The sequence below is a fragment of the Mus musculus genome, chromosome 5 (assembly GCF_000001635.26).
Source record: "Mus musculus strain C57BL/6J chromosome 5, GRCm38.p6 C57BL/6J".
Taxonomy (NCBI): domain Eukaryota; kingdom Metazoa; phylum Chordata; class Mammalia; order Rodentia; family Muridae; genus Mus; species Mus musculus.
In genome coordinates this window covers 142,871,789-142,885,276 of record NC_000071.6, presented here as the reverse complement: position 1 = coordinate 142,885,276, position 13,488 = coordinate 142,871,789, and the positions used below count along the sequence as shown (strand labels likewise).

The 13,488-nt window shown below is 54.6% G+C and overlaps 1 protein-coding gene across 1 annotated transcript in view; it reads left to right on the top strand.

Moving 5' to 3' along the window:
* Fbxl18 (F-box and leucine-rich repeat protein 18) overlaps nucleotides 1-13,488 on the top strand; it is a 24,933-nt gene extending 11,445 nt beyond the window's left edge. The window contains exons 4-5 of the mRNA NM_001033312.3: nucleotides 6,401-6,619; nucleotides 12,757-13,488. Of these exons, the coding sequence (NP_001028484.2) occupies nucleotides 6,401-6,619; nucleotides 12,757-12,913 (376 nt within the window). The 3' untranslated portion in view covers nucleotides 12,914-13,488. The remainder of the gene's footprint in view (nucleotides 1-6,400; nucleotides 6,620-12,756) is intronic.

Sequence of the window (13,488 nt, the reverse complement as noted above, 5' to 3'; positions counted from 1 at the left end):
CTGGGGTCATGGCGATTAGCAGAGCCGTGGGAGGCAGGGGTCCTGAGCACGGGTTTCTCTCGTCTCACACTTACAGGAGCCCCTGCTGCATTTATTCATCTACAACCTTACGGTCTTCAACTTTTTTTAAAAAGATTTATTTACTTTTATTTTTATATGTGTGTATTTTGGCTGTATGCATGTCTGTGGCACCACGTAGGTGCAGTGCCTGTGGAGGCCAGAAGAGAATGATGGATCCCCTGGAACTGGAGTTATAGAAGGTTGTGAGCCACCATGTGGGTGCTGGGAACCAAACCTGGGTCCATTGGAAGAAGAGTCAGCGCTCTAACCACTGAGCCGGCTCTCCAGGTCTGCGTCTCATTTCCCTCAGCTCCCCACCCTGGTTTTTGAGACAAGGTCTCACTCTGTCACTCTGGCTGGCCTGGAACTTAGTATATATACCAGGCTGCCTTTGGAGTCACAGGCTCCCCGTGTTTCTGCCTCCTGGGTGCTGGGATTAAAGGTGGACTCCACTGTACCTAGCCGTAAATGTTAATTATGATTACCATGTGGGGGTGCATTGCCACGGCGTACATGTGGAGGCCAGTGCAAATCTGTGGGGTTGGTTTTGTCCTCCCACCTTTACAGGGGATCTGAGGGTGACTATAGCCATTAGACCCCCTCAGCACGTGCTCTTACCTAACTCTGAGCCACCTCGCTCTTCCACACCTTATTTCCTCGGACAAGACGTCCCACTGAATCCAAAGCTGGTCATTTTGGCTGGCCAGTGACCTGGGGGTTAGAGACATGTGTGGCCTGCCTGGATCTTACGTGGCTGCTGGGGATTTGAACTTGGTTTTTAATATTTGCTCGAAAGCGCTCTAACCCACTGAGCCCCTCACAGTGACTCTTGGAGGGTGTGTAGCGGTTGGCTGGGGCCGTCAGGACTAGGGTATGCCGGATGTCTGATGTGTGTGTCCTGAGGTCCAGAGCAGCTTGGGTTGTATTAGCAAGAACCTTCCTCAACAAAGCCAGAAGCACAGAGCAGATGTCAGTGCCCAAACCTCCTTGATTCAGAGCAGCCAGGGCACTGCAGGAGCAGGAGGGGAGCGGGAGATGGGGCAGGCAGAGGAGAGCAGGGGTTTCAGCTGGGAGCCGCTGCTGGTGCCCTGTGGGGCCAAATGCAGGCAGGCTGTGCAAACAGATAGTTCAGAAAGAAACTCGGACTTCTGGGAATGGTGGCCTTGAGGCGGGTGGCAGGACCCATCCTAGAAAGTAGGACGCCCTGCCCTGGCCCTGAGCATCACAGGTTCAAGACATGCCTGGGACAGTGAGTCTGAGCCCAGCCTCGGGCAACCTCACAACACCCTGTCTTGAAATAATATCTTTAAGGAAGGCTTGAGGATGTAGCTTGGTGACAGAGTACTTAACCCTAGCACAGCGCTTACTGGTGTTTCCAGAGCCGAGCATGGATGCACTCACACTGAGCACACGGTAAAGCACAGCGATCGCCATCGTCACCCACTGTTTAAAGGAGAAGAGTTTAGGACTACTTGGGAGGCAGAGGCAGGGGCATCTCAGTGAGTTTGAGTCCAGCCTCACTACTCCAATAGTGAGTTCCAATCCAACCAAGGCCACATAATAAGACCCTGTATCAAAAAACTTTTTAAAGAACAGAGCGGGGGAGGATTCTTCTCTTTTGTGGTGGTTCTGCAAATGGAACATAGGTTTTGTTCTTCTACCACTGAGCCACACCTCAAGCTTCATACAGGGGCCAGGATTCTGGGTGGGTACTATTCTACTGAGCCACGCCCCCAGCCCCTCCCTGGGGGATTCTAGGCAGGGGCTCTACCACTGAGCCACACTCCCAGCCCCTCACTGGGAGATTCTAGGCAGGGGCTCTACCACTGAGCCATGCCCCCAACCCCTCACTGGGGGATTCTAGGCAGGGGCTCTACCACTGAGCCATGCCCCCAACCCCTCACTGGGGGATTCTAGGCAGGGGCTCTACGACTGAGCCACGCCCTCAGCCCCTCACTGGGGGATTCTAGGCAGGGGCTCTACCACTGAGCCATGCCCCCAGCCCCTCCCTGGGGGATTCTAGGCAGGGGCTTTACCACTGAGCCACACTCCCAGCCCTTCACTGGGGGATTCTAGGCAGGGGCTCTACCACTGAGCCACACCTCCTAGTTCTTGGGTTTTGAGATAGGTTCTGATAGCCCAGGATGGTCTCTAACTGATGGCCTTCTTTCCTCGTCTGTAATTCCAGGCCTGCACCACACAGACAGTGAGGGCCTTGCATGTTCTAGGGAAGCAAAGCACTACCACTGAGCCCTGTCTCCGGCTCTCTCTTTACTCTAAGCAAGTTGCTCAGGCTTATTTTGAACTCTGACATCCAGGAGGGCAGTGATCTGATCCTCCTACCCCTCTACCCAGAGCGTCTGGGATCGCAGGTGTGGCCCATCATACTTAGGTTGTAAGCATTCCTTTTCTCTTCCGGGACAGTCTCAGGTGTCCTGGGCTGGCCTCATAGCTGAGGGTGCTGAACTTCTGATTGTCTTGCCTCTGCGTCTCCGTTCTGGGAGGATAGCGTGCTTCGCCATCCTAGGTTTGTGAAGGACATATGTATGCCCCGGTTCTGGGCAGGCGGGAGGTGGTAGGACCTAAGGACCCTGCCAGTCCATTGGTGTTGGTGGGTGGGTGGAGGCTCCGGTGAGGTCTCGAAGTCATCCCTTAGCCTAAGGGTTCTTGTCTGCTGCTGTCACTCTCTCTGGTGTGGGTACTGCTGCTTTGATGGCTGACTTATTTAGGGTTTCTGTTACTGTGATTAAACACCTTGATCACCACCAGCCCAGGGATGGGACCACCAATCACTAACTAAAAAAAAAAAAAAAAAAGCCCTGAAGTTTCCTCTGCTTACGCCGGATCCCAGGGAGGCATCTTCTCAACTGAGGTGCATCTTCTCAACTGAGGTGCCTCCTCTCAGACGACCCTAGCCAACACAGGGGCTGTGCTAAGGGCTGGGCCTGAAGCTGACCTTTCCCCCACAACATCCATGGATGCTGGTATCTAATCAGAAGCAGGAAGCATCTCACCTGTCAACCCAAGCCAGAGCTTCCCTTGGGCTTCAGGACCCACAAGGGAGGATGGGGGTGGACAGGGCAGTTCCTGTTCGTCTCGCTGTCTCCTTCCTGGCCTTCAGCAGGACAGGAAGCCCGCTGGTCCTGGGTTGCTCACTTCCACAGCTGCCTGGCTAGCCTGTGGTTCTCCTCGGAGCACAGCCACGCTTAGACTGTCTAGGTCTGACGCCCCGTCTGGTCACCCACCCTGCTGCACCCACTGATGCTCAGCTGAGCAGACCCACAGCCCAGGTCGTCTCAGTAGACAGGGCTGGTATCCATACCTGGGTATCCGTGTGCTTGGGTCCTGTGCCTTCCCGCTATACTTGCCTTAGGAACCTGCCTGTGGGGCTTTCCTGTTCCTCCAGGTTAGGGGTCCCAGGCAGTTGATTGTGGTGGCACATGCAGTAACTGTGGCTCCCAAGTGTGACAGACAAAGGAAGCAGAAGGAAATGGAGGTGCTGTGACTGTAGGGAGGAGTTCCCACCTCTAGAGGCTAAGGCTGGGGCTTTACCTTGAGTTCAAGGTCAGTCTGGGCTAGAGTAAGACCCTGTCTTCAAAAGCAACAACAGCTCCCACCCCAACAAACAAAAACCCAACCAGATAGAGACTGCATGTCTGACATCCCAGCACTCTGCGGGTAGAGGCAGTTCAGGGTTATCCCTGGCTTCATAGTGACTTTGAAGCCTGCCTGGGCTACACAAATCCTATTGTTAGCAACAACAAAGACAACACAGATGTAAGCCTTGGGTTCCCCTCTGCATTTGTGGAAACTTTGTAGCTGTAGCAGGCAAACTACAGCAGCGGCCCCTCCTCCCTTTCACAACCGCCTTCCGCAGTTCCCAGGCGGACAGATGAATGAATGCCTTCCTCCCTGGCTGCATCTGTGTAGTCACCAGTCATCGGGCCTCCCTCCCTCCGTTTCCCCTGCTTCCTTTGTGGTGTCTCTCACACCTTTGTCTTCCTGTGCCTGGCCTGTCACACCCCTGGCCTTTCCTGAAGCCACAGTTAGCGCATGCATAGTCATTGTTTGCCTGAAAGGCAAATGTGTAGAGATCCTGGCTGAGCCTGAAGCTCAGTCAGTAGAGGCCTTCCATCCTCAGTACCATCTGTATAAACTGGGTGTGCTAGGATACCTGCGAAGCCAGCCCGGGGGGATGGGCAGAGGGAGGAGGGTCAGAAATTCAAGTTAATGCTTAGCTACGTAGTTTGGGCCCGGCTGGGCTGTGTGAGACTGTCTTGTTTCAAAAAAAGAAAGAGGAGAAAGGAAAGATGGATCAGAGAATGCTGCTGTTTGGCGGATGACCTCTGCTGGCTACTGCTGTCGCCTACTTCCTTTGGTTTTATAGATTCAAGGAACCCAGGGGAGCCTTTGAATCTTTTAGAGCCAAGATCTTTCTAGATCTTCTGCTCCCCCTGCACCGTCCCCCCATGTTTGTTTCCCGCCTGTCCATCAAACCTTGTGTTTTTGCAGTAGGCATGGTGGTGAACACCTCTGATCCCTGCTCTCAGGAGGTTGAACTGGAAGACTGGGTTCCAGGCCAGCCTGGGCTGTATATTGGTTTGTCCCGAGAGCCAGCATCCTTTGCAGAGGCAGGACCATGTGTGCATCACAGGAGCCCTGCAAGCCTGGAGATGAATTCGTCTTGTGGGTCTTCCCCAGAGCTTGATCACAGTTCATGTGGCATCTCTGCCCGGGCTCCAGCCTGCGCCTGTCTGCTGTGTAAGGTACTGCCTGTTCTGAACACACAGGCTGCCAGAACACAGCCAAATGGCCCCGTTCCTCTGGATTGCTGCCTTCTGAGGCAGGCGTGCCCAGAGATGCTGCAGTAGGTGGCAGGAGCTAGCTATAGGCTCAGGAGGCTTTGTGTGCTCTGGGCTTGCTTCCTGGGTTTATGGGGGCTTAAAGGACACCTTTATTTACCTGGGGATGGTGGTGGTGTTCTGGTGGCAGCCCTGGGAATCCCAGGCTCACCTACTACCACCTCCACCCCAGCCTACCATGAACCTGAGCTGGTACCAGCCTGGCTCCCTGTGGGGTGGAGGTGCCACAAGGACAGGTTGTTCTAGATGTGGGTTTGGAGTGCACCCCTATGGCGAGAGGATCACGTGTCAGGCAGAAAAGGGTGCCACCTTTCCCACACTGGAGGCGGAGTATTCCCCTGAGTCACCCTAGGCTGCCTGGGTGGAAGCAAGAGCCACTTGAGCCAGGCCTGGCACAGTCTCAGGGGTACCTTCTCCCTCATCCCCCCTGGCTCAGAGTACAGCATCAGAGGGGAGAGGTGCAGTCATCTCAGAGCAGCATGTCCTTGCTGGCTGGTAGTTTGAGCCAGCTGGGAAGACGTGGAGGTGGAACGTGGCCCAATCTGGGTGGGTCCCATTTCCTTGTTCTCTGCCTACCCTCAGATGTCAGATGGTACCCACATTAGATAGTTCCCCGGCAGTGCTGGGTGCTAACCAGCCTTGTTCACGGGGGAGAGGGTAAGGGCTCATTGGCCCCACAATTGGAGGGTGACTGGTTGACCTCTGTGACACATAACATCTTTTAGGGCAAAGTTCTGTAAGTGGCTATCTACTTAGAAAAAGGTTTGAAAGTATGTATAGGACACAGTGTGTAACTAAGCCCCAGGATACCTGGGCTTTAGTGCAAGTCCATACTGCCACCTAGTGGTGGAGGTGGCAGCTACTGCTGCCTGGCACTGGGCTTCCACCCCGTGCTGTTAGGAGCATTGGGATGGGCTGGCTGGTTATCTCTCTCTCTCTTCTCTCTCTCTCTCTCCTCTCTCTCTCTTTCTCTCTCTCTCCTCTCTCTCCTCTCTCTCTCTCTCTCTCTCTCTCTCTCTCTCTCTCTGCTGCTCATGACCCTGCATCCCTCTTACCTGCCACTTTCTCACCCTGCGAAGCTATGGCAGAAGGAAACTAAATTCAGGGCTGGCCAGGACACCGGAGCGAGACCCCATCTAAGATTTAAAATCCAAAGGGCTGGGCATACGGTTCTGTGGTGAAGTGCTTGCCTAGTGTATGTGTGGTCTAAGTTCAGTTCCCAGCGTTGAAAATAAAAGTCCAGGTGGCTGATCTATCTCTGCCATCAGATCGGCTCCCTAGGGCAGTTGCATGTAAGTCCCCTAAGGCCAGCAGGTGTGGCTGTGGCTGTATGAGAACTGGGGGGGGGGGGGGGGTTTGGGGGGAGGGCATACTGAAGATGGGATGTGATAGCCTTGAGCTGGCAGGTCTGTAGGCAGTGGCTAGCCTCACTCATCCCTGGAGTCAAGTCCCTAGAGCTCACACCCATCTCTCTGCAGGTTGGAGCAGCCCTACTTCAACGCCAACGCTCAGTTCTTCCAGGCACTGGGCCAGTGCTCGTCTCTGCAGCGCCTGTGCCTGGTATCTCGCAGCGGCACCCTGCAGCCAGATGCCGTGCTGGCCTTTATGGCCCGTTGCCTGCAGGTCGTCATGTGTCACATGTTCACCGGAGAATCCCTTACCACCTGCAAGAGCCTGCAGCAGTCGCTCCTCCGGAGGTGAGTGGCAAGGCCTGGCAGCTGACCGGGAGGTCTCAGACAGTACTGCTGTCCCCAGGACTCAGTGTCCTCAGCCCGTTACCGACTTTGAGGAGATGGAGCACCAGATTCTAGCAGCATGATCAGAGGGCCTGGCCTGCTGCAGGGGACTAGTTCCCATGGATAGTCTCTGGTCTCAGCCATGGAAGGCTGAGACAGAAAGAGCCCAGGAGTTAGGGCTAGCCTCAGGTACAGAGTTTATCCTGGAGTCTAGAAGCCAAAGTTTGAGTTTACTGTGTCTGATGTGGGCCCAAGAAAGACTTCTTGACCCTTCCTTCCTTCATCCTTGTAAAGGCTGGACTCCCGGCAATTCAGAAGCTGAGGCAGAACTGGGAATTTGGAATACTTGGTGAATTCAAGGCAAGCTTGGCCTATAAGCAAGGCCATTTCAACAAGCAAGTAAGGGGCTGGGAGTTTAGCGTAGTTGGTAGAGTGCTTGCCCAGCTGACACTAAGCCCTGGGTCAGTTCTTACAACATGGGGCTGGAGAGATGACTCAGAAGTCATCTTACTGCAGCTGGGACATGCCAACACGCCAGAGGCAGAGGCTAGCCTGGTCTACAGGTCAAGTTCCAAGACAGCCAAGATAGCCTCTCCTGGCCACTTTGGGCAACTGTGTAGATGTGAGGCATATAAGCTTATGTGAGCTCACATTACATGCACATACATACATACATACATACATACATACATAAACAGATCTCAGTCTCTGTAGTACCACAGATGTGTTAGCACATGCTTATGATCCTAGCACTTGCTGATGGAGGCAGGATTCAAGTCCTCTACTACATAACAAGTTTGAGGCTAGCCTGGGCTACATGAGACCCTGTCTTAAGACAGTGTAAGTAAAGAGAGAGTGGCTGGTCTGAAGAAACCCTCAGGGCAGACGCTGAGGCCTGACCCAGGCCAGCACAAAGCCTTCCTCTCTGCTATTGCTGGCAGCCTCGGGGCTGGGCAAGGCCCTAGAGACTGGCAGAGAGGCTGTTCTGTGGAGGCCTCTGCTGCCGCCTTGCCATCTGCAGGGTGGTGGCTCTGCTGTACACCCCTCCCCCACGGTGACAGCAGCCTTTCTGGGTCTTACAGTCTGCCCAGCTGTGCAGGGCGCTGAGCTGCAGGCGTCCAGCAGGTGGCAGTGTTGCTCTTGGCAGCCAGCCACCCGGTGCCCAGGGTGTCTGTGAAAAGTAACCGTACTGTCTGTCGTCTTTCCTGAAGCTTCTTTTGTTTGCTTAGCTTAAGAACTTTTTTTAGACAGGGTTTTTGTAGCTCAGGCTGCCCTTGAGCCCACTGTGATGCTGGACACGACCTTCCCCTCCGTATCCTCCCGCCTCCATCTCCTGAGTGCTGAAGTTATAGGTATAGAGCACTTTTGGAGTAGCCCAGGCTGGCCTTAAATTTGTGGCAATCCTCCTGCCTCAGCCACAATCCTCCTAGCACCTCACCCAGCAGGGTAGATGGAGCTCTCAGCCAGCAAGACTGGGGTCCCTTCCTCCCTGCACTGCACTGTCGGTTCCTGGCAGGATTATGCTTCGTGTCTGTCCCCGTGCCAGGCTGTACTCGTGCCTCAGGTCCCTGGGCAGTTGAGTTGCATCTTTCTCACCTTCCTTAACTGGCTCGGGGGCTTCATGTTGTGGGGTTGGATTTGGCTTCTCCCACCTCACAGGATGTATCTGTATTTAGGTTGCCTGTGTCTAATGCCTGCACAGTGTGGTGACTACATTTGTCCTTCAGGTTTTGTGTCCTGTGTCTGCCTGTCTGTCTGTCTCTCTCTTTTGAGTCTCAAGTAGCCCAGACTAGCCACTAACACGGAGAAGAATAATCAGAATAAACGTAACCTTCTGATGCCCGCTCGCTACTTCTCAGGTCTTGTCGTTACAGGCATACACTGCCACGTTAGATTTATGCCATGCTGGGGCCCGGAAGCGTCAGGCAAATAGTCTGCTGGCTGAGCCACGTCTCAGCCTTGGGGTTTCCTGCTTCTTGGTGCCATTCTGGGCATTGACATCTCAACCCTCCCCAGTACCAGGATGAGCTGCGTGTGTCCCCATGCCAGCTCCTTTTCTCTCCTGTTGCACCATGCAGCCCACTGGATGTGGGGCTGTGTTCTTCTGCAAGTCCTTCCCCTATTTGGGCTTCTTTGGCCTCATATGAGGTCTGAATTCAGCTCCTGGGGTCCAGACTCAGTGACAGAGGTTCCTGGTGGACCTTGGGGGTTAGTGGCCTCCCAGGCTGGTGAGCAGGGACTATCAGAGTTCCGCTTTACCCAGTGCCCACACATCTCTGCACCGCACCGGTCCAGTTTCCCATCTTCCCTAGAAACTTGTGCTGGTCTACCTGATGCATGGTTGCCTTGCCTGCTGCTGTCTGCCCACAGTGCTGTTGCGTCAGGGTCTGGGCCATGCACTTGGCTGTCTGATAAGCCCACCCTGGACTTCTCTCTCTCACCCCCACTTCAGACTCGGCAGGGAAGGATCCCTCATTCGTCCCTGCTTCCTTGGGCTCTCCCACTTGGGCCAGGCCTTGCAAACCCTGGGAATGGGGAGGGCCCTGTGTCCTCTGGTCACTGTGGCGCCGTGATACTGTGGCACTGTGGAGGTAGAGCCTTGAGACCCCAAGGCTCCTCCCAACCTTGTCTCTGGGGAGCAGCCTCATCTCCCAGGCACAACTGGAACCTGTCCATGACAGACCCACTCCTGCCCACCCTGGGTAAGCCGTGACATGGGAACCACTGCCACTCATCCCACCTGGTGCCTTCGGCTTCCCAGAAGGCTTCCTCTTCATGTCTGCCTGCTGCCACATGACCTAGGCATGACAGCTTGAACCCCATATGGGACTTTTCTAGGTCCTGTCTCCTCCCTGCAACAGGGCCTGAGCCCAGAAGCACGCGTGATGGCCCTGGCACAACCCCAGACAGTAGCAAAGTGAAGGTGAGGTCACTGCTCGCCGGGAGCAGTTACAGACCTGACATCTGTGGCCATGTCTCAACAGCCTCCGGCCTGAAGACTCAGGAATCCCAATCCCGAGTGCAGTGTGAGGCGCTGTCCTCCAGCTCCTCTCAGGCTAATATGACAGAGGTCTGCCGTCCACTGCGGTGGCCATGTCATTCTCTTGAGGCCAGTTGGCACTGTCTTCCCATGTGGGATCTTAAAGTATGTTTGTGTCTGTCCCCGTATGTTGGGCATATGGCCCTGGAAGGCCACCTGGCTGCTCCAGCCCCAGTGGTGTTCCATGTAGACATGGGGGGCATTCTTTCTGTAAGTTTCCAGCTTGCCAGAACCACAGTTAACAGCCCCCCCTCTGCTGCTGTGTTCTGGCAAGCTCCGGCCCCTGGCAGCCTCGGGGCAGCCGCGCTCAAAGCTGAGTGTGCACATGTGATTCTCCATGCCGGGAAGACAGGGTTCTGCGTCTGGTCTGCAGACTGCAGAGAAGTGCTCTCAGATGGAGCAGGGGATTGCTTAAGTCTGCCTTGGATGTCAGTTTCAGAGTGCAATCAGGTTGGGGGATGAGGCTTGGTCAGTAGAGGGCTCTCCTGGCGTGCACAAAGCCCTAGGCTCCAGTCCCCACATGGCACAGACTAGGCATAGTGGTTCAGGTTTATAATCCCAGCACTTGAGAGGTGGGGGCAGGAGGATCCAAAGTTCAAGGTCATCCTTGGCTTCATAACAAGTTTGAGGCCAACCTGGGAAGCGTGCAGTGTCGTGAAAGCCTGTCTCAAGAAAGTTAAAAAATAACAAACATAAAAAACATGGGGTTTCTGATGCTCGCAGCCCCAGTTGCTCCACAGCCGGCGTGGCTTCTGTAGGTGGCATTTGGAGTCTGGGAGCTGCCCAGTCACACCGTGTGGTACCACTCTGTGTGGGAGCCCTAGACCAGGCTGTTGGGGTGTTCTCACCTGACAAGCCGACCATGTGGGTCTGCCGCTGCTGGCTCAGCTGGAAGAGCTGTGACCTGGATGCTGATCTAGGTGGCTGCTGAGTCCCAGCTCCATTGAGCACATTCAGAAGCCAGGAGCTGGGAACCGCGTGAGGCCTGTAGAAGATGGCCAAGGTGGATGGGCCCCACCATAGCGTTGGCAGCATGGGGGGGGCCACAGGCCATTTCAGAAAGGAAGATGTTGTCTGGTGTTCACTTGGTGGGTCTGTCTGGATGTGGAGCTAAAGGTGATCTGACCTGGGAATTCTGTCCTTATCCCAGAACCTCTAATTAGCCAGGTGGTGGTGTGGTGGTGGTGGTGGTGGGGGCATTCCTTTATTCCCAGCGCTTGGGAGATAGAGGCAGGATGATCTCTGTGAGTTCAAGGCCAGTCCTGGTCTACAGGACGGCAGGTTCCAGGACAGCCAAAATTACACAGAGAAACCCTGTCTCAAAAAACAAAACAAGGGCTGGAGAGATGACTCAGTGGTTAAGAGCACTGGTTGCTCCTCCAGAGGACCCAGGTTCAAATTCCAGCAGCTAACAACTGTCTGTAACTCTAGTTCCAGGGATCTAGCACCCTCATACAGACATGCCTAGCAATGCACATGAAATGAAAATAAGGAGACTATTTAAAAAACGAAAGGAAAAAGAGAAAAGTAAAACAAACAATTTCCTAGTCAAACAAAAAATACAGCCTTCAGTTGTTTCTTTAATTTTTACGTGCTTCTGTGGCTGTGTCTGTGCATATGGGTTCAGTACCTGCAGAGGCCAGTAGGGGATTCTGAATTCCCCCAGAACTGGAGTTACAGATGGCTGTGCACCACCACGTGGGTGCTGGGAACCAACTTGGGTCCTCATCTTAACCACTGGGCTGGATTTTAGTCCCCGCTCCGCTCCCTAGAGTCTCGAGTTTTCCAGATGAGTTAGGTCACATTGCTGCTTGGGTCTGAGGGTGGCTAGGTTGTGTGGGTGCTTAGACGGTAGCCACCCATGGAGAATAGCGTGGGGCTCTCCCTCCAGTGCTGTGGAGAGTAGTGTGGGGGCTGTCACCGTAAAGGATAGTGTGGGGCTGTCTCCCTCCAGGGCTGACCCTGTGCCTCCCTCAGCTTTGATCTGAACCCTGTCTTGTCTGCTGTTGCAGTGGGGGAAGGTGTTTCCCGCTTTGGGGCTCCCAAGACTGCTAACTGGAGCTCTGGGGGCAGAGAGGCGATGACTTTGAATGTCAGGCCAAGCAGAGCGTTCTGCCTGCCCCACCCCTCACCTCACTCCAAGTGAGTTCTGCTTCTGTTTACATTTTTGTTTTGTTTTGTTTGAGACAGGGTCTCCCTCTGTAGTCCTGGCTCTCCTGGAACTCATTATGTAGACCAGGCTGGCCTTGAGCTCACAGAGATCCTCCCGCCTCTGCCTTCTGAATGCTGAGATTCATACATACACATATGTACACACCAAGGCTACCTTGTGTTTTTGTTTTGAGACAGGGCTTTGTGTAGTCCAGGTTAATGTCAAACCCAGCGTGTAGCTGAGGATGAACTGGCCCTCTGACCCCCAGCCTCCATCTCCTGAATGCTGAGATTCATACATACACATATGTACACACCAAGGCTACCTTGTGTTTTTGTTTTGAGACAGGGCTTTGTGTAGTCCAGGTTAATGTCAAACCCAGCGTGTAGCTGAGGATGAACTGGCCCTCTGACCCCCAGCCTCCATCTCCTGAATGCTGGGACCACGGAAATACACCTGTTAACAGAGGCTTCGAGGCCGCTAGGCTGCCATTCTACCTACTGAGCATGCCCGGCCTGGCAGAAACTGTATTCTCTTTTTCTATAGATTTATTTTATATGCACGAGTGTTTTGCCTTTATGTATGTCTGTGCATCATGTGTGTACTAGGTGTGGGCAGAGGTTCAGAGGAGGGAGTTGGAGCTCCTGGGACTGGACAGCGGTGAGCATCATAACCCAGGTACTTTCTCAGAGCAGCTCTGTGCTTCTAGGTGCTAAAACCCTGCAGTCCGGCCTCAGGCCCCGGACCGCTGTTGTGCTTTCTGGCTCGGGGAATCGGATGGCTTAGAGTAGAGTGGGCATCCGTGCTGGACACTGAGCCCCCAGGTCTCCCGTGGCTCACGGAGCACTGTGCCTTCCCAGCTGTGTCCTCAGCTCACACCCCGTTAACGGCTGACCTCTGGTTCAGTTTCCAGGCCGAGAGGCCCGCGTTGAACGTCGTCATCTTCCCCCTGCTCCACGAGGGCCTGACAGATGTCATCCGAGATGTCCCCATGCTGCACCTGGATGAGATCACCTTGTTCAAAAGCCGTGTGGCTGAGGAACCGCCCAACCTATGGTGGTGAGAGGACCCTGGCCAGCCCGCCCACCACTCCTGCTACCACGTCCACCACTCCTGTCGCCAGAGCCTCTTCTGTCTGAGTCTCCACGAGGGTGCCCGGAGCCAGCAGACAGTAAGGCCTTGTTCCGTGACAGGAAGAAAGTTTCCAGTTCTCCTGAGACACTCACCCCAGTCCCCCGGGATTCTCTCTGTCACTCTCATGAGTACAGTGACAAGAAGTAATCTGGTGAGCCATGGACGAATGGGCCGTGGATGAGCCAGGCTGCCCTTCAGGGCCTGGCTGTGCTGGGGGTGGGGGGAGGATTTGTGGGCTGCGGTCCCCAGTCCTCTCGCTTGCTTCAGCTTGGGGACTCTCGCCTGCTCCTTTGTTCATGGCCGTCTACACTTAAGCTCAGTCATGTGACCGCACCCACGTGCAGTCAGGGTGGGCCGGGCTGTCACTGTGAAATTCTCGAATGTTGTCTGTGAGCCTGTGGCTCCTTTTCCTGTTGAGCTCCATTTAGGGTGTGGGCCAGTGGCAGAGCTAGTGTGTGCGAGGCCCTGGCTGCCATCCCCGCCACAAAAAAAAAAGTTTAACCC